This window comes from Equus asinus, chromosome 26, assembly GCF_041296235.1.
Source record: "Equus asinus isolate D_3611 breed Donkey chromosome 26, EquAss-T2T_v2, whole genome shotgun sequence".
In the NCBI taxonomy this organism is placed as follows: Eukaryota; Metazoa; Chordata; class Mammalia; order Perissodactyla; family Equidae; genus Equus; species Equus asinus.
Window position 1 is genome coordinate 18,378,935 of NC_091815.1, and position 18,798 is coordinate 18,397,732.

The following is an 18,798-nucleotide window of genomic DNA, read 5'->3' on the forward strand; positions in this document are numbered from 1 at the left end:
GCTCCTTTATCAAAAATATATAGAGGCTCTCCATTCTGTTCCACTGATCTACGTGTCTGTTTTTAGGCCAATACAATACTGTTTTGATTACTATAGCTTTGTAATACAGTTTGAAATCAGGAGGTGTGATGTCTCCAGTTTTGTTCTTTTTTCTCAAGATCGCTTTGACTATTCAGGGTCTTTTGCGGCTCCATATGCGTTTTAGGATGCTTTAATCTATTTCTGTGAAAAATGCCACTGGGGTTTTGCCAGGGATGGCGTTGGATCTGCAGATCACGTTGGGTAGTAGGGACATTTTAACAAGTGTTAATTCTTCCAATCCATGAAAAATGGAATATCTTTCCACTTATTTGTGTCTTCTTCAATTTCTTTCACCAATCTCTTATAGTTTTTCATGTACAGATCTTTCACCTCTTTAGTTAAATTTATTCCTAAGTATTTAATTCTCTTTGATGCTATTGTAAGTGGGATTTTCTTAATATCTCTTTCCAATAGTCTGTTGTTAGTGTATAGATACACAGCTTATTTTTGTATACTGATTTTGTATCTTGCAACTTTACTGAATTCATTTATTAGTTGTAATGATTTTTTGGTCGGGTCTTTAGGGTTTTCCATACATAATTTCATGTCATCAGCAAACAGAGACAATTTTACATCTTCCTTTCTAATTTGGATGCCTTTTATATATTTTTCTTGCCTAATGCTCTGGCTAGGACTTCCAGTATTACGTTGAATAAAAGTGGTGAGAATGGGCATCCTTGTCTTATTCCTGATCTTAGAGGAAAAGCTTTCACCTTTTCACTGTTGAGTGTGTTAGCTGTGGGCTTGTCATATATGGCCTTCATTATGTTGACATGCGTTTCTTCTACACCCAGTTGAGTTTTTATCATGAAAGGGTACTGAATGTTGTCAAATGCTTTTTCTGCATCTACTGAGATGATCACATGATTTTATTCTTCATTTAATGTGGTGTGTCACATTTACTGATTTGCATATGTTGAACCATTCTTGTGTCCTAGGAATAAATCACACTTGATCGTGGTATATGATCCTTTTAATATACTGCTGAATTCGGTCTGCTAATATTTTGTTGAGGATTTCTGTATCTCTGTTCATCATGGATATTGGCCTGTAATTTTCTTTTCTTGTAATGTTCTTGTCTGGCTTTGGCATCAGGGTAACACTGGTTTTCTAAAATGAATTTGGAAGCGTTCTCTCCTTTTCAATTTTTTGGAAGAGTTTGAGAAGGATTGGTATTAATTTTGCTTTAAATGTTTGGCAGAATCCACCAGTGAAGTCATCTGGTCTTGGACTTTTCTTTGTTAGGAGGTTTTTGATTACTATTCTATCTCCTTACTAGTAATTGCTCTAGGAGGATTGCTGGTAGATGTTAGCTCAGCGCTAATCTTCCTCAAAAAAAAAACCCAAAAAACAAACCAGCTCTAAGTTTCATTGAAGTATTCTGTTGTGTGTTTCATTTCTTTCTTCTGTTAGTTTTATTTTATTTCTTCTACTAACTCTGGGCTTAGTTCCAAAGTTCTTCTTTATCATTCCTTGAGGTATAAACTTACGTTGTTATTTGAGATTTTTCTTTTTTTTTCTTTTGTTGAGGAATATTAGCCCTGAGCTAACTGCTGCCAATCCTCCTCTTTTTGCCGAAGAAGACTGGCCCTGAGCTAACATCCATGCTCATCTTCCACTACTTTATATGTGGGACGTCTACTACAGCATGGCGTGCCAAGCAGTGCCATATCCACACCCAGGATTCGAACCGGCAAACCCCGGACCGCCAAAGCGGAACATGCGAACTTAACTGCTGCACCACCTGGCCAGCCCCAGGATCTTTCTTTTTTCTTAATATTGGTGTTTAGCACCATAAACTTCCCTCTTAGCACTGCTTTTGCTGCATCCCATAACTTTTGGTATGTTGTGCTTCCATTTTCATTTGTCTCAAGATATTTTTTGATTTCTCTTTTGACCCACTGGTTGTTCAACAGCATATCAATCTCCACATACTGGTGAATTTTCCGGTTTTCTTCATATAATTGATTGCTAGCTTTGTACACTGTGGTCAGAAAAGATGCTTGTTATGATTTCAATCTTCTTAAATTTTTAAGACTTGTTTTGTGGCCTAATGTACGATGCATCCTTGAGAATGTTCCACGTGCACTTGAGAAGAACGTGTGTTCTGCTGCTGTTGGATGGAAAGTTCTGTATATATCTGTTAGGTCCATCTGGTCTAACACGTAGTTTAAGTCCAATGGTTCCTCATTGCTTTTCTGTCTGCAGGATCTATCTGTTGTTGAAAGTGGTGTGTTGGAGCCCCTCCTATTACTGCTGTCTGTTTCTCTCTCCAATTGTTAATATCTGCTGTTCATATTTGGGTGCTCTGACGTTGGGTGCATAAACATTTACACTTGTCATAGTCTCCTGATGAACTGACTCTTTTATATAGTAACCTTCTCTGTTTCTTGTTACAGTTTTGGCTTAAAACCTATTTAGTCTGATGTAAGTACAGCCACCTCTGCCCTCTTTTGGTTCCCGTTTGCATGGACTATCTTTTCCCATCCCTTCACTTCCAGGCTGTCTGTCCCCACAGCTGAAGTGAGTCTTTTGTAGGCAGCATATAGCTGGGTCTTGTTTTTTAATCCATTCTGCCACTTTATGTCTTCTGATCGGAGAATTTAGTCCTTTCACTTAAAGCAATTGTTGATAGGTATGCACTTCTTATTGCCATTTCATCCATTGTTTTCTGGCTGTTTTGTAGTTCCTTTCTTCCTCTTTCACCTTCTTCCTTTGTGATTTGATGATTTTCTGTAGTGGCATGCTTTGATTCCTTTCTCTTCATCTTTTGTGTATCTACTATAGGTTTTGCTTTGTAATTACCATGAGGCTTACATAAAATATCTTATGGTTCTAACAGTTGATTTCCAGCTGATACCTTAACTTTGAGTACATAAAAGAGCTCTACAGTTTTTGGTGTTTTTTTTTTTAGGAAGATTAGCCCCGAGCTAACATCTGCTGCCGATCCTCCTCTTTTTGCTGAGGAAGACTGGCCCTGAGCTAACATCCGTGCCCATCTTCCTCTACTTTATATGTGGGACGCCTGCCACAGCATGGCTTGACAAGTAGTGCCATGTCCGCACCTGGAATCCAAACTGGCGAACCCCAGGCCGCTGAAGCAGAACGTGCGCACTTAACCGCTGTGCCACCGGGCCGGCCCCAGCTCTACAGTTTTACATCCACACATACATTTTGTTTTTGACGCCACAATTTACATCTTTTTATATTGTGTATCCATTAACAAATTATTTTTTAGTTATTTTGAATACTTTTGTCTTTAATATTTGTACTAGAGTTATAAGTGATTTACCTCCCACCATCACAATATTAGGATATTGTGAATTTAATTATATCTTTACCTTTACCAGTGAGTTTTATACTTTCTTATGATCTTGTCATTAATTAGTGCCCTTTCTTTTCGGCTTGAAGAAGTCCCTCTAACATTTCTCGTAGAACTGGTCTGTGGGTGATAAACTCCTTCAGGTTTTGTCTGTCTGGAAAACACTGCATCTCTCCTTCAATTCGGAATGACAACATTACCAGGTAAGGTATTCTCGGTTGGCAGATTTTTTCTCTTAGGACTTTAAATATGTCATCCTTCTCCCTTATGGCCTGCAAAGTTTCCGCTGAAAAATTGGCTTATAGTTTTATAGGAGTTTCCTTTTACGTGAAGAATTTTTTTTCTCTTGCTGCTTTTAAGATTCTCTCTCGTTTTTAACTTTTGACAGTTTAATAATAATGTGCCTTATTGTGGGCCTCTTTAATCTCATTCGGTTCTCTTCAGACTTCCTGGATCTGTATGTCTGTTTCTTTCCCCAGGGCAGGGAAGTTTCCAGCCCTTATTTCTTTGAATAAGCTTCCTGCCCGTTCTCTCTCCTCTGAGTCCTCCATAATGTGCACATTAGTCTACTTGACGGTGTCCATGAATCCCTTAAGCTATTGTCACTCTTTTTCATTCTTTCTTCGTTTGCTCCTCTGACTGGATGAACTCTACTGCTCTGTCTTTCAGTTCATTGATCCTTTCTTCCACTTGCTCTAGTCTGCTGTGGAACCCTTCTATTCAATTTTTCAGTTCAGTTATTGTATTCTTCAACTTCACGATTTCTGTTTGGTACTTTTTTTTCTTTTTTTGCTGAGGAAGATTCACCCTGAGCTGACATCTGCTGCTAATCTTCCTCTTTTTGCTGAGGAAGAACATGAGTGGTGTAGATCTGCACCCAGGAACCAAACCCAGGCCGCCAAAGCAGAGAATGCCGATCTTAACCACTAGGCCACCGGTGCTAGCCTTCTTTGGTATTTTAATATTTTCCATCTCTCTGTTGAAATTCTTACTTGTTCATGCATTGCTTTCCTGACCTTGGGGAGCATCTTTATGACTGTTATTTTAATCTCTCTATTGAGTAAGTCATTTATCTCCATTTTAAGACCAGTGTCTGGAGATTTATTTTGTTCTCTTGTTTGGAACATACTCCCCTTTTTCTTCATTTTCCTTGACCCTCTGGGTTGGTTTCTGAACATTAGATACAACAGCCACCTCTCCTGGTCTTGACAGAATGCTTTCTTACAGGAGCTGAACCTCATCAACCAGCCCAGCCAGAACCCCTAGTTACCTCTCACAACTTTGTGATTGGCTGAGCCCCTGTCCTTGCTCCTAGAAGCTCCCAGTAGCTGAGAGTGCACCAAGACCCACCAGTGTGCCAACAAGGGGGAGTTCAGTCAGCACCTAGATGCAGGCTGATTAGAAGCCAGACTCTCAGGCAGCAGCTGGGAAAGTGTGCAGTCAAATCCCTTCCAGGGAAAAGTGGGAGATGGTCATTTTTGCCTGCTCTCTGAGCTGAGTCCAGGTGTACAGCCACGGACCGGGGCTGGGGTGGGTGTGTTCCTGAGCCCATTTAAAAATTGCTTCTTTTTTGCTATAGTCCTCTATGGGACTCATGAATGCAAGCCCCACTGGGTATCAGAGCTAGGTAATTTGGGGGTCTGCGAAAACAAGTCTGCTTTCTTCTGAAAGTTTGTGCCCTGACAAACAAGTGCAAACTTGAGGAGCAAGACAGAATGGAGCAGCTGACATGGACTTGCACTTTTACTTTATATAAACTTCCGTATTGTCTCAATTTGTTTTACAAAGAGCTTTTGCTGCCTGTTCTGAGAAAGGAGGAAGGGAGGAAGGGAGGGAGGGAGGGAGAGAGGGAGGGAGAGGTGAAGGGAGGCAAGAAGAGAAGGAGGAAGGGAGAAAAAAAGAAAACAGAAAGGTCTCTAAAAGACTGTGCTCTGTAGGTGTGCTGTTTATACCAAATCCTAATAAATATGAACCCCTCAGGACTGGAAATTAATTCAACAGGAAAGGCTAAAACATCGGAAAACTTCTTTTTCTTAATTGGAAACATTACCTCTTCCTTGGATAAATGCCTGAATTTTGTTTGATATCTACTCAGTTCTACATTCAAACGATGGACAGTCATTTTCAACTCGTCATTTTCATCCACCAGTTCCTGAGCTTGTTTTCTTAGATGAAGTAATTCAGGCACAGCAACTACTGGAAAAAAAATTAATATTATACCATCAGAACCTGTATAAGATTGATTAAGATTTTATATAAATTGCTAATCATCTGCCCTTTTTTTCCCTTTTAGGCTCACAGAGGCAGTGAATGACAGATGTATAGGTATAAATGAAGAAAGGTTACTAAGATTTTTAACATTGAATAGTCAACACTGTTTTGGAAGTTTCTGCATGTATAATTAAGGTAAAATAAAAATTTTAGATTGGAAAAGAAAAGTTATTGTTTCCACTGATATATAAATATTTGCCTTGCAAATCATACAGAATAAACGAAAAATTTATTGGAACTAATAACCTCCCATATAATAGCAATGTCCTATTAGAAAACATAATAGAAGATAGATCCCACAAAATAATAACACAAATAATATAAAGTATCTAGAAATAAATATGGCTAAGATAAGAAATATGCAGGGTCTATATGAAAAAAGTACATCATGTTTCTTAAGGCCATAATATTAGTCTTATACAAATAGATTAATATATAGAAAAAACACTAATGAATATTTACATAACCTTAGAGGTAAAAAGGACTTGACACCAAGGGCCCAAGTCATGAAAGAAAAACATCCTATAGATTTAGTTGAATTATCAACAAACTGAGAAAATATTATATACATGACAAAGGCTAAAATCCTTAATATGTAAAGAGTTTCTACAAATAAATAAGAAAAAGGCAAATATCTCAATTTAAAGTGTGAAAACTTATAAAAGAGAAAAAAAAACCCTGCAAAGATATGAAAAAAAATTCAAGCTCATCAATAATAAAAGAAATACAAATTAAAATAAGATTCCTTTTTTTGCTTATCAAATTAGCAAAGAAAATATAATCCTCATCATTGCTAAGTATGTGGTGAAAGAGGCACTTTTATTTGCTGCTCAAAGGGGATAAAAACTATATTAAATATACGCAAGTTGTTTTGCCAGGCATTGAGTTCCGGAATAAGTATTGGAATTTCTTTAGCATAACGATAATAATGATATAGCAAATGAAATCAAATTTCAACAAGTTTAAGGATATTAATGAAAGAACGTTAAATATTATAACATATCAACAACACTAATATCAACAAATATTGCAACATAAAATACGAACTCTCAAAATAGCTAAGGAAGCGAGCGAAGCCTGTTGCTCACCTTCCTGCGAGCACGCCGCCTCAGCCTCTCTCAGCGCCCCATCGTCCCTCTCCATCCTCTTCAGTTTCAACTGCAGCTCTTTCAGCGCTTGTTTGATTATACTAAGTTCAAGAACAAGGGTTTGATTTGTATTGTTTAGATGCAAATTTTCTTCTTTTAATTCCTCGAACTTTTCTTTGTTTATTTCTATACGTCTTTGACGCATTCTACCAGTTACATCTGAAAAGGCACAGGGAAAAAGTTTTAGAATACCAATTGATATTTAAAATCTTACAACAAAATTATACAAGACTTTATTTGAAAAACCACGTGAGCAACTACTTCCTGTCAGACCTGATGCCATGTTCTTTGGTCCCTGGAAAGAGAGTGAGCGGTCTGATGAGACTAAAGGGGGCGACAGGAAGGGAAGCGACGGACGGGAAGGGCCCCACATGTCATCACACGCAGGGTGAAGTGCTATCCTGCAGGCCACCAGGAGCCAGAAAGGCTTCTGGGAAGAGGTGTAAAAATGAAGAGGCTCTGCTAACAGACACAGTCCTCAGGGCACCAGTAAAGAACAGGAACTGGAGCGAGGCCCAGCCGCGAGGCAGGGAGGCCATCCCGAAGGCTCCGAGGGGCAGTCCCGGAGTGGGCACAGAAAGGAAGGGACATTCAGGGGCTAAAACCTGACGGCTCAATGGCTGACTGGGTGTGGGCAGTGAGGGAGGAGCAAATCAAGGACGAGCCCCGAGGTCTGTGGTTTGGAAGACACTGAGTCAGACAGAAAACACAAGCGGAGTTGGGGAAGGTAAGCTCAGTTTAGGACACAGGACAAAGTTCTGACGGCGGCCTCAGCTGGAGAGATGAGGAGCCACCAGCATGTGGGCAGTCCCTGAAGGCACCAGGGAGAGGAGCAAAGCAGAGGCCACAAAGGATTTTAAGAAGAAACAGGAAGAAAGGTTGCAGAAAAACAGCGCACAGTGTTCCAGTGGGAGACGTGCTCAGAGAGGTCAAAGGAGATGAGCCCAATGTGGGCTCCTGGCCAGCGCACGCCTCCAAACGGGGGTGGAAGCAGAAGCAGAGGTCTGTGGGTGACACGTGCCAAGGGCTGGCGGCTCTAGACAGTGGAGTCGATATGCCCCAGGGGGAGGCGAGGCTAGGGAGGGGACTAGGGGCTCAGATAGTCTCCCCTGACCCCTGACACACACGTCCTATCACTAGAACACGAAAGGAAGGCTAAGACGGGCGTACTCCACAGCTACACCGAAACAAGAGAGGAGCCACGAGGGTCCCAGGAAGGAACAGTGGAGATTGGATTGAAGAAGGAAGCTGCAGCCTCAAATATGTCAGGCGAGGGCAGCCACAAATGGTGGGAGCGCTTCCAGAGGTATGCCTTGTCCTGGCAGGCGGGGGGGACATGAAGTGGTCTAGGCAGGACTGAAGAGGTGTCCACTCAGAACACCAGATGAGAGCAGCAAGGGCTGAGCCCCCTGGGGCCAGGCAGGCGCCAGCAGAGAAGCGACCCCTTTGCCAGGGGACAAACAGGCCCTGAGGTCAGGGAGGCAGGGCAGGCCCAGGGAGCTGGAGAAACCCAGGAGGAAGAGGGGTCCCCACAGCCCCTGGCCACACACCCTGCCTGTCCCTGCCAGTCCCTGGAGCCAGGCCGTATGCTGGCAGCCTAACTGGTTTCCCCTCCGAGCAGTAAGCTCCTGCAGGAAGCAGCTACAGCATCCCCAGGAAGACCCACGGCAGCTCTCAAGGACCAGGGGGGCCCCCACCGAGAGCCATCAAGCATCTGAGCTGAGAAGCACCAGAGTCAAAGAATAGGGGGGAGAGGGGCTCCTGCACAAACTACAAGACCTTGGAATGAATATAGTTAAGATGCTCGGAGAGACGCTTGGCAATACTTCAGAGAAATCATGGAGATGAACATTACGATTAATAACGTAGGTTCGAAGGATGGGCTGAGTAGCAGAACACACACAAGGACGAATGGGCCTGAGGGCAGAAGGTGGAGCCCTCGCCATCTCCCACAGTCCAGCACCAGAACACCGAGACACAACGGGCGAACATGAAGTCAGTCCCACAGGGGGACAGACGGGACCCACTCTGGGAGCTACGAACCTCCTCGAACTGTGGAGGAGAGAGTACCCCAGAACGCATCTCTGGCCCTCACACTGGGCCCCCAGCGCCTCAGCAGAGCCCTCACGTGTACAGGCCCACCTCCTCCAGCCCACCCACAGGGATCTGAGCACACCCAGGGGACACAGCCGCCACCCAGCGTCTGAGCGTCCCGACCTCTCTCTTGAGGCAAAGGCGGAGGCCCAACGACGGCTGCCTCTTCCCAGGACCAGGAATGGGACAGAGACAACGGCCTTTGCAGGAAACAAAGTGACCTTTATTTTAGATGAGATTGTTCTGGGTATTTTATAAAACTATAAGCTTCTCAATCATAATGAAAGTCAAAAGGCCAATACCTGGGGAGGGTGGAGGCTTTTCACATAATGGTGGCTTTTCATCCTAGGGAAGAAAAAGCGAGACGAGTGAACGAAGATCTTAGCATCTTCTAGAGTGGACCGGCACGGCAGCCAGGCCTGTCTTCCCGCCTTCCCCCCTGAGTTCACATGCAGGTCCCATGAGTGACAGGCCCTCAGGACACATGCAAAAGCCTGCAACATGGCTGCAGGTGCTGCACAGAGACACACAGGGCCTTTTCTCCTTGGGATCTGCAAACAGACCCCACAGACTACAGAGAAGCGTGTCTGCATGAAAAGAATAGAAGATCTTGCTTCTCAACCCAAAACTGAGAGGAAAGGGAAGGCTTGGAACTTTGTTAATTTTTCCATTACACATCAGTCTGATACTAAGTTTCTAATTTCTGCTGTAAAAGTAGATAAGGTTATAAATTAACTCTGCTGACAAATGTTTAATTTCTAAATTCCCATGACATCGCACAATCAAAAACTTAAGTGAGAACTATTTCCATGCTTGCAAATTGGAAAATATGAGCTCTTCACGTTTCTAAAGTATTCAGAGAGAAACATTCAGTGGGAAAGAACTCTTAAGGGAAGTTTTTTCTTCACAAATCACAAAAGTTATTTAAAAATCATGGTGGAAATTCTATTTATTGAGAAAAGCAGTTTTTAAAAAATTAATCTTACCTTTAAATTCAGAAGAGAATGTTTACCATCTGATTAAAAAAAAGAGAGAGAGAAAGCTTTTAAAGCAGATAAAGACATGTGACAACTCAGAATAGTGCAATCGTAGGAACTCACCCTCTACAGATGGGCTAAACAAAGTCTGGGGCGGGGACACCTTCGCGAGGTCACGGGGCTGCAAGTTGGTCCCGAGCAAGGCAGGGAGCCTGACTCCACTGCTCATCCCTCTCCACCCTGTGGATTCCTGAGCCCCTCAGGTGCTCACAGGATTGCAGAACCAAGGCCAGACTGCTCTGTGACTCTGAACCCTCCCAGCTCTCCCCCACCCACACGCTCCCTCCATGCGTTCCACCTGCCACTCCCCAGAAGTGCTAGGGCTGACTCCCCTCTGCCTACCCCGCCTGGAAGGAGCATCTGACCTGGTCAGGAAAGTAGCTGTTCCTTGAAGCAAAATGCCTCAGTGAGACAGATGAAAACAAACCTTGCCCCGTTATTCCTTTCCAATTTGCGAACCCACACGTGCAATTGGGGGGTTCCATAAAGAGGGTGAGCCTCTGCCCCATCCGCCCGCAGCCCTTGTGGCAGTGAAAAGCTGAAAATCTGGGCTGCTTTTAACTTTCCACAATTAAGGTGCAGAGCAGAAATAACTGGCTGAAAATAAACCAGAAAGAAACGCGCAAAAAACAGCAAAAAGAAAAACCCTACAGAAGTCACAAAAACAGAAAAAAATTCTTAAAGATACGAACAAGATTGTAAATCTACTTCTTGGTTCATTACAATTACCAACACTTGAACAACTAATCAGTGAAGAGCTTATTTTTGATCAAGAAGTCATCTCGAGTCACTATTTTTAACCAGACTGCTCTGATCGAGCATCCTGGGCCAGCCTGGACAAGGTGCTGATGAAATCCCAGCCGCCCTTCCGTGTCCAGCCTGACAGGCCTCTCTGCCGCCTTCTCCAACGGGCAGACAGCGCTGACCACTAGCTCTCCCGGCCTTCCAGCCGCCTCCACCGCCGCCTCAGCACCCAGGCTGGCTCACCACCCGCGCTCCTGCCCCGTCGCTGAGCGCGAGCGGAAGGGCCTACGCTCGTCATCTCTGGCGCACAGTAGGTGCTGAATACGCTTCCGAGGAGCAAATGTTTAAACTGACGCAAAAAGAAAGCGTTTGCATTTTCAGCAGCTCTTTCACGATCGTCCTGACTTGGAAGCTTACAGTGCTACGTGGGACCCGCTGCCTTCACGTTTAGTGGGATCTCCTAGGTCTCCCGCAAATTCCTCACAACACAAAGCTGGGCGGGCAGGGGACTAAATGGAGAAGAACGGCAAGGTGCCCACAGCTGCAGAAGGTGGGGGATGGGTGCCTGCGAGCTCATTTTACTATTCTCTCTACTTTTGTATGTTTCCAAATTACCCTAATAAAAAGTTTTTAAGGTGGCTGTGAAGATGGCGGCGTAGGCGGACTCTGAACTCACCTGCCCCCATGGACACAACAAATTTACAACTACCCTTGGAACAATTACTCTGAGAGAAAACTGGAAACTGGATAAAAAGAACCCTCACAACAAGGGACAGTGCGAACTGAGGCGGAGGAGGCAGAAATTCCTTTCTGGAGAAAAAAACTACACTCTGGCTGCACTGCTTCTTGGCCGGGAGCCATCCTGAGGTGTGACGCTTCTCCTGGAGCAGGGGGACCTCAGTGGGAGAGCTGTGCCACAATAAGCAGCTTCTGAATTCAGCACAACTGAGGGGAGTACATAATACCTGGCTTTGCTAGCTGATAAACCAACGCGGCATACACCCGGAAAAGCTGCCGAACCTAAGAGAAAGAAAAGCCTGCTCTCGGGGAGTCGTGATGGCCTAATGGCCGAAGTTCCACATGCTCTGCTTGGGCGGCCTGGCTTTGGTTCCCAGGCATGGACCCACACCACTCATCTGTCAGTGGCCATGCTGTGGCGGCACCTCACATAAAAAAAGAGGCAGACTGGCAACAGATGCTAGTGCAGGGCGAATCTTCCTCAGCAAAAAAATGCCTGCTCTTAAAGGGCCCATGTGCAAATTCGCCCATTCTGAAAATTCACACAAAATCACCAGAAAGAAAGATGCATAGGCCTTCAGTGAAAGAGACTCACTCAATAGGCTCTGGGCACATGTCAGAGAGGCAGGAGGTAGCTGGGACCACCTCCCCAGGGACTGAGACACTGGTGGCAGCCATTATTGTGACCTACTTCAGCCATGTGACACAGGCGCTGGCAGATGCCATTGGATTTCTTCCCCTGGCCTGTTAGTGCACAGGTTTCCCTACCCACTAGAGCATCGATTTAATCCAGCTCAGCCAGGGCAGGCAGCCTGCCCTAAGGACTGGCCCTGCCCTCCAGCAAGCCCATGGGGAACTTGTGGGCCCAGACAGGCAGGGTATGTGGGGCCTCTGCAGTGGGGCAAGTGGATCCGCCTCAATGGAGAAGAGCATGTGTGAAGGATGGGCCTGCATGGGCAGGGTGTGTGGGACCTCTGAAGCAGGGCGAGTGGGTCTGCCTTGGTGGCGTGGGAGATGCACATGGGGCAGCATTGCTTTGGGAGGGGGTGAGGGGCAGGCCCACAGGCAGTGGGCTTGTCAGCTGCAGCAGACTTGCCACTGGCCTTCTCAGACAGCCACATGGGGGATCAGCCCCACCTTCCAACACCTGAAACACCTGAGTGCCACCATGCCTGGGGCCAGCCCACCCAGCCGCACTACTGAGGGAGCCAACAGCAGCCTTGTGAGCCTGAGCCTACCAACCAGCCACGCTGGGGCCTCCTCACTTAACAACAAAACAGCAGCAGGTGTGTGCTAGTACACCTTGTAGCCAGCTGTGCTGGGGCTCCCCGGCCCAATAAAGTAACGTGATTATAGCAGCTGCTTGCAGCTGAGCCTTACAACATGCTGGCCTGGGGGCCAGCCTAGCCTACCTGTGCGCCTGCAGCAAGAGCAACCCCGCCACAACAGAAGGACACACATAACACACTCAGGGGTCACTCTTGGAACATTTGGAACTGGTAACGAGAGGGAAGCACACTGCCAGGCCTCATAAGGCATCTCATACATATGGCCACCTCTCCAAGATCAGGAGACATAGCCAACCTACCTGATACATAGATACAAACACACAGAAAGAGGCAAAATGAGGAGATAAAGGAATATGTTCCAAATAAGGCAACAGGACAAATCCTCAGAAAAAGAACTAAACAGAACAGCGATAAACAATCTACCTGATAAAGAGGACAAACTAACAGTCATACAGATGCTCACGGATCTTGGGAGAAGAATGGATGAACTCAGTGAGAACTTCAACAAAGAAGTGGAAAATATAAAAAAGAACCAATCAGAACTGAAGAATACAATAACTGAAATGAAAAATTCACTAGGGGGATTCAAAAGCAGAGCAGATGACACAGAAGAACGGATCAGCAAGCTGGATGAAAGACTAGAGGAAATCACCCAACTGAACAGAAAAGACAAAAAAGAATTCAAAAGAATGAGAACAGTCTAAGGGACTTCAGAGATAACATTAAGCTCACTAACATCCATAGTATAGGTGACCCTAAAGGAGAAGAGAGAGACAAAGGGGCAGGAAACCTCTTAGAAGAAATAACAGCTGAAAACTTTCCTAACCTAAGGAAGGAAACAGACATCCCGGTACAGGAAGCACAGAGAGCACCAAACAAGATGAACCCAAAGAAGCCCACACCAAGACACATTATAATTAAAATCTCAAGAATTAAAAATAAAGAGAGAATCCTAAAAGCCACAAGAGAAAGGCAACAAGATACATACAAAGAAAACCCCATAAGGCTATCAGCGGACTTTTCAGCTGAAATCCTACAGGCTAGAAGGGAGTGGCACAATATATTTAAAGTGCTGAAAGGAAAAAACCTACAGCCAAGAATACTCTACCCTGCAAGGATATCATTCAGAATGGAAGGAGAGATAAAGAGCTTCCCAGACAAGCAAAAACGAAAGGGGTTTATCACCAAGAAACCAGTTTTACAAGAAATGCTGAAGGGACTTATTTAAGTGGGAAAGAGAAGACTCCAAATAGGAATAAGAAAATTGTCAAAGAAAATAAAATCACCGGTAAAGGCAAATATACAGTAAAGGCAGCAGGTTGACCACCTATGAAATTAATATGAAGGTCAAAGGACAAAAGTACTAAAAGTATGTATTTCCATGATAAGATGCTAAAGGATATACACACACACAAAAGAGGTTAAATATGATGTAAAAAACATAAAATGTGAGGGGAAAGGAGTAAGAGGTCAAACTCAAGAGACCATCAACTTAATATAGAGCTACATACATGGGTTACTGTGTATGAACCTCATGGTAATATAAACCAGAAGCCTATAATAAATACTCAAGAAAATTAAGAGAAAGGAACCCAAACATAATACTAAAGACAGCCATCAAATCACAAAGGAAGGGAGCAAGAGAAGAAGAAAGGAACAGAGAACTACTAAAACACCCAGGAAAAAAGTAACAAAATGGCAGTAAGCACATTCTTATCAATAGCTACTTTAAATGTCAATGGACTATATGTCAATCAAAAGACACAGGGTGGCTGATTGGATTAAAAGACAAGATCCACATATATGCTACATACCAGAGATACTCTTCAGACCTAATGATACATACAAACTGAAAGTGAAGGGATGGAAAAAGATACTCCATATAAATGGCAATGAAAAGAAAGCTAGGGTAGCAATATTTATATCAGACAAAATAGACTTTAAAAGAAAAACCGTAACAAGAGACAAAGAAGGGCACTTACATAATGATAAAGCGAACGATCCAACAAGAGGATATAAGATTTGTTAATATCTATGCACCCAACATGGGAGCACCTAAGTATATAAAGCAAATGTTAACAGACATAAAAGGAGAAATAGTAACAAAATGACAGTAGGGGACTTTAGCACTCCCTTTACATCAATGGATAGATCATCCAAACAGAATCAATACGGAAACACTGGCCTCAAATGACACATTAGCCCAGACGGACTTAGTAGATATATACAGTATCTTCCATCCAAAAACCACAGAATACACGTTCTTCTTGAATGCACATGGAACGTTCTCCAGGATAGATCACAAATTAGGCTGCAAAACAAGTCTAAATAAATTTAAGAAGATTGAAACAATACCAAACATCTTTTCTGACCAGAACAGTATGGAAGTAGAAATCAACTACAAGAAGGAAACTGAAAAAGCAAAAAATCTGTGAAGAATAAACAAGATGCTACTGAACAACTATTGGGTCAATGAAGAAATCAAAGGAGAAATCAAAAAATACCTGGAGACAAATGAAAATGAAAAAATGACATGCCAAAATCTATGGGATACAGCAAAAGCAATACTAAGAGGGAAGTTTATAGCAATACAGGCCTACCTTAAGAAATGAGAGGGCGCCGGCCAGGTAGTGCAGCAGTTAAGTGTGCACGTTCCACTCTGGCAGCCCGGGGTTCACCGGTTCAGATCCTGGGTGCTGACATGGCACTGCTCAGCAGGCCATGCTGTGGTAGGCGTCCCACATATAAAGTGGAGGAAGATGGGCATGGATGTGAGCTCAGGGCCAGTTTTCCTCAGCAAAAAGAGGAGGATTGGCAGCAGTTAGCTCAGGGCTAATCTTCCTCAAAAATAAATAAATAGATAAAATCTCTTAAAAAAAAAGAAACAAGAAAAATCTCAAAAAAAACAATCTAACGGTGCACCTAAAGGAGGTGGAAAAAGAACAAAGCCCAAAATCAGTAGAAGGAAGGAAATAATAAAAATCAGAGCAGAAATAAATGAAAGAGACTAAAAAAAGAGAGAAAAAAATCAATGAAACTAAGAGCTGGTTCTTTGAAAAGATAAACAAAACTGAGAAACCTTTAGTTAGACTCACCAAGAAAAAAACAGAGAAAACTCAAATAAAATCAGAAATGAAAGAGGAGAAATTACAACGGTCACCTCAGAAATACTAAGGATTGTAAGAGAATACTATTTCTGAAAAGCTATATGCCAACAAATCAGATAATCAGAAGAAATGGATAAATTCTTAGAATCATACAACCTCCCAAAACCGAATCAAGAAGAAATAGAGAATTTGAATAGACCAATCACCAGTAAGGAGATTAAAACTGCAATAAAAAACCTCCCCCAAAATAAAATTCCAGGACCAGATGGCTTCCCCAGTGAATTCTACCAAACATTCAAAGAATATTTAATACCTATCCTTCTCAAACTTTTCCAAAAAACTGAAGAAGAGGGGAAGCTTCCTAACTTATTCTACAAGGCCAATATTACCCTGATATCAAAACCAGACAAAGACAACACAAAAAAAGGAAATTGCAGGCCAATATCACTGATGAACATCAATGCAAAAGTCCTCAACATAATACTAGCAAATTGAACACAACAGTACGTTAAAAAGATCACACACTATGATCAAGTGGGATTTATTCCAGGGATGCAGGGATGGTTCAGCATCTCCAAATCAATCAATGTGATACACCACACTTACAAGATGAAGACTAAAACTCACAAGATCCTCTCAATAGATGCAGAGAAAGCATTCAACAAGATAAAACATCTGTTTATGATAAAAACTCTGCATAAAATGGGTACAGAAGGAAAGCACCTCAACATAATAAAGGCCATATATGACAAACCCACAGCTAATATCATACTCAACAGTGAAAAACTGAAAGCTCTCCCTTTAAGAACAGGAACCAGACAAGGTTCACCACTCTTATTTAACATAGTATTGGAAATCCTAGCCAAAGCAATTAGGCAAGAAAAAGAAATAAAAGGGATCCAAATTGGAAAGGAAGAAGTAAAATTGTCACTATTTGCAGATAACATGATTTTATATATAGAAAGCTCTCAAGAATCCAACAAAAAACTATTAAAAATAATAAATACAGTAAAGTTGCAGGATACACAATCAAATACAAAAATCAGTTGCATTTCTATACAATAACAATGAACTAGCAGAAGGAGAAATTAAGAATACAATCTTACTTATAATCACAACAAAAAGAATAAAATACCTAAGAACAAATTTAACCAAAGAGATGAAAGACGTGTACGCTGAAAACTATAAAACACTGCTGAAAGAAACTGAAGACAACACAAAGAAATGGAAAGATATTCTGTGCTTGTGGATTGGAAAAACTAACTGTTAAAATGTCCACACTTCCTAAACCAATCTGCAGATTCAATGCAATCTCTATGAAAGGCCCAATGACATTTTTCACAGAAACAGAACAAAGAATCCTAAAAGTTATGTGGAACAACAAAAGACCCCAAATAGCCAAAACAATCCTAAGAAAAAGAACAAAGCTGGAGGTATCACACTCCCTGGCTTCAAATTATACTACAAAGCTACAGTAACCAAAACAGCATGGTATTGGCACAAACACACAGACACATACAGATAAATGGAACAGAATCAAAAGCTCAGAAATAAACCCACACATCTATCTACAGCTAATCTTCAAGGAAGGAGCCAAGAACATACAACGGAGAAAGGAACGTCTCTTCAGTAAATGGTGCTGGGAAAACTGGACAGCCACACGCAAAAGAATGAAAGTAGACCATTATCTTATACCATACACAAAATTAACTAAAAATGGATTAAAGACTTGAAGGTAAGACCTAAAACCATAAAACTTCTAGAAGAAAACAAAGGCAGTACACTCTTCAACATCGGTCTTAGCAGCATCTTTTCAAATACCATGTCTCACCAGGAAAGGCACACAAAAGAAAAAATAAACAAATGGAACTACATTAAACTAAAAAGCTACTCCATAGCAAAGGAAACTATCGATAAAACGAAAAGAGAACCTAACAATTGGGAGAAGATATTTGCAAACCATATATCTGATAGGGGGTTAATATCTAAAACATATAAAGAACTCATACATCTCAACAACAACAACAAAACAACCCAACTAAAAGATGGGCAAAAAAATCTGAACAGGCACTTTTCCAGAGAAGATGTACAGATGGCCAACAGGCACATGGAGGAAAATATGTTCAACATCACTAATTATTAGGGAAATGCAAATCAAAACCACAATCAGATATCACCTCACACCCATCAGCACGGCTATAATTAACAAGAGAAGAAATAACAAGTGTTGGAGAAGATGTGGAGAGAAGGGAACCCTCCTACACTGCTGGTGGGAGTACAAACTGGTGCAGCCACTATGGAAAACAGTATGGAGATTCCTCAAAAAATGAAAAATAGAAATGCCATGTGATCCAGCTATTCCATTGTTGGGTATTTATCCAAAGAACATGAAAACAATGCGTAAAGATACACGCACCCCTGTGTTCATTGCGGCATTATTCACAATAGCCAAGACTTGGAAGCAACCTAGATGCCCATCGAGGGACGAATGGATGAAGAAGATGTGGTATATATATATAATAGAATACTGCTCAGCCATAAAAAGATGAAATCTTGCCATTTGCAACAACATGGATGGACCTTGAGGGTATTATGCTAAGCGAAATAAGTCAGACGGAGAAAGCCAAATACCATATGAACTCACTCATAAATAGAAGAGAAAAACAGCAACAACAAACAGGCACACAGAGACAGAGACTGGATTGGTGGTTACCAAAGGGGAAGGGGCAGGGAGGAGGGCGAAAAGGGTGACTAAGCGCCTGTGTGTGGTGACGGACGGCAACAAGTCTCTGGGTGGTGAACATGATGTAGTCCACACAGAAACTGAAATATAATGATGTGTACCCGAAATTTACATAATGTTATAAACCAACGTTACCTCAATAAAAAAACAAATAAATAGAAAAAGTTTTCAAAGGGCACTTCACCTATTTTCCTGAAGAAAATAATGATCTCGATTTTATCTTA

General features: G+C 42.4%; 1 protein-coding gene across 2 annotated transcripts in view; it reads right to left on the reverse strand.

The window, feature by feature from the left end:
* Positions 1 to 18,798, reverse strand: part of CEP89 (centrosomal protein 89) — a 74,293-nt gene that overhangs the window by 33,314 nt on the left and 22,181 nt on the right. The window contains exons 6-9 of one of the 2 annotated variants that reach the window (XM_044760135.2): positions 9,903 to 9,931; positions 9,219 to 9,261; positions 6,763 to 6,981; positions 5,454 to 5,596 (exon numbers count right to left, since the gene is read on the reverse strand). In XM_044760135.2, coding sequence (XP_044616070.1) covers positions 5,454 to 5,596; positions 6,763 to 6,981; positions 9,219 to 9,261; positions 9,903 to 9,931 — 434 coding nt within the window. Of the gene's footprint in view, positions 1 to 5,453; positions 5,600 to 6,762; positions 6,982 to 9,218; positions 9,262 to 9,902; positions 9,932 to 18,798 lie in introns of both variants that reach the window. The other variant, XM_044760134.2, reaches the window with a different exon arrangement.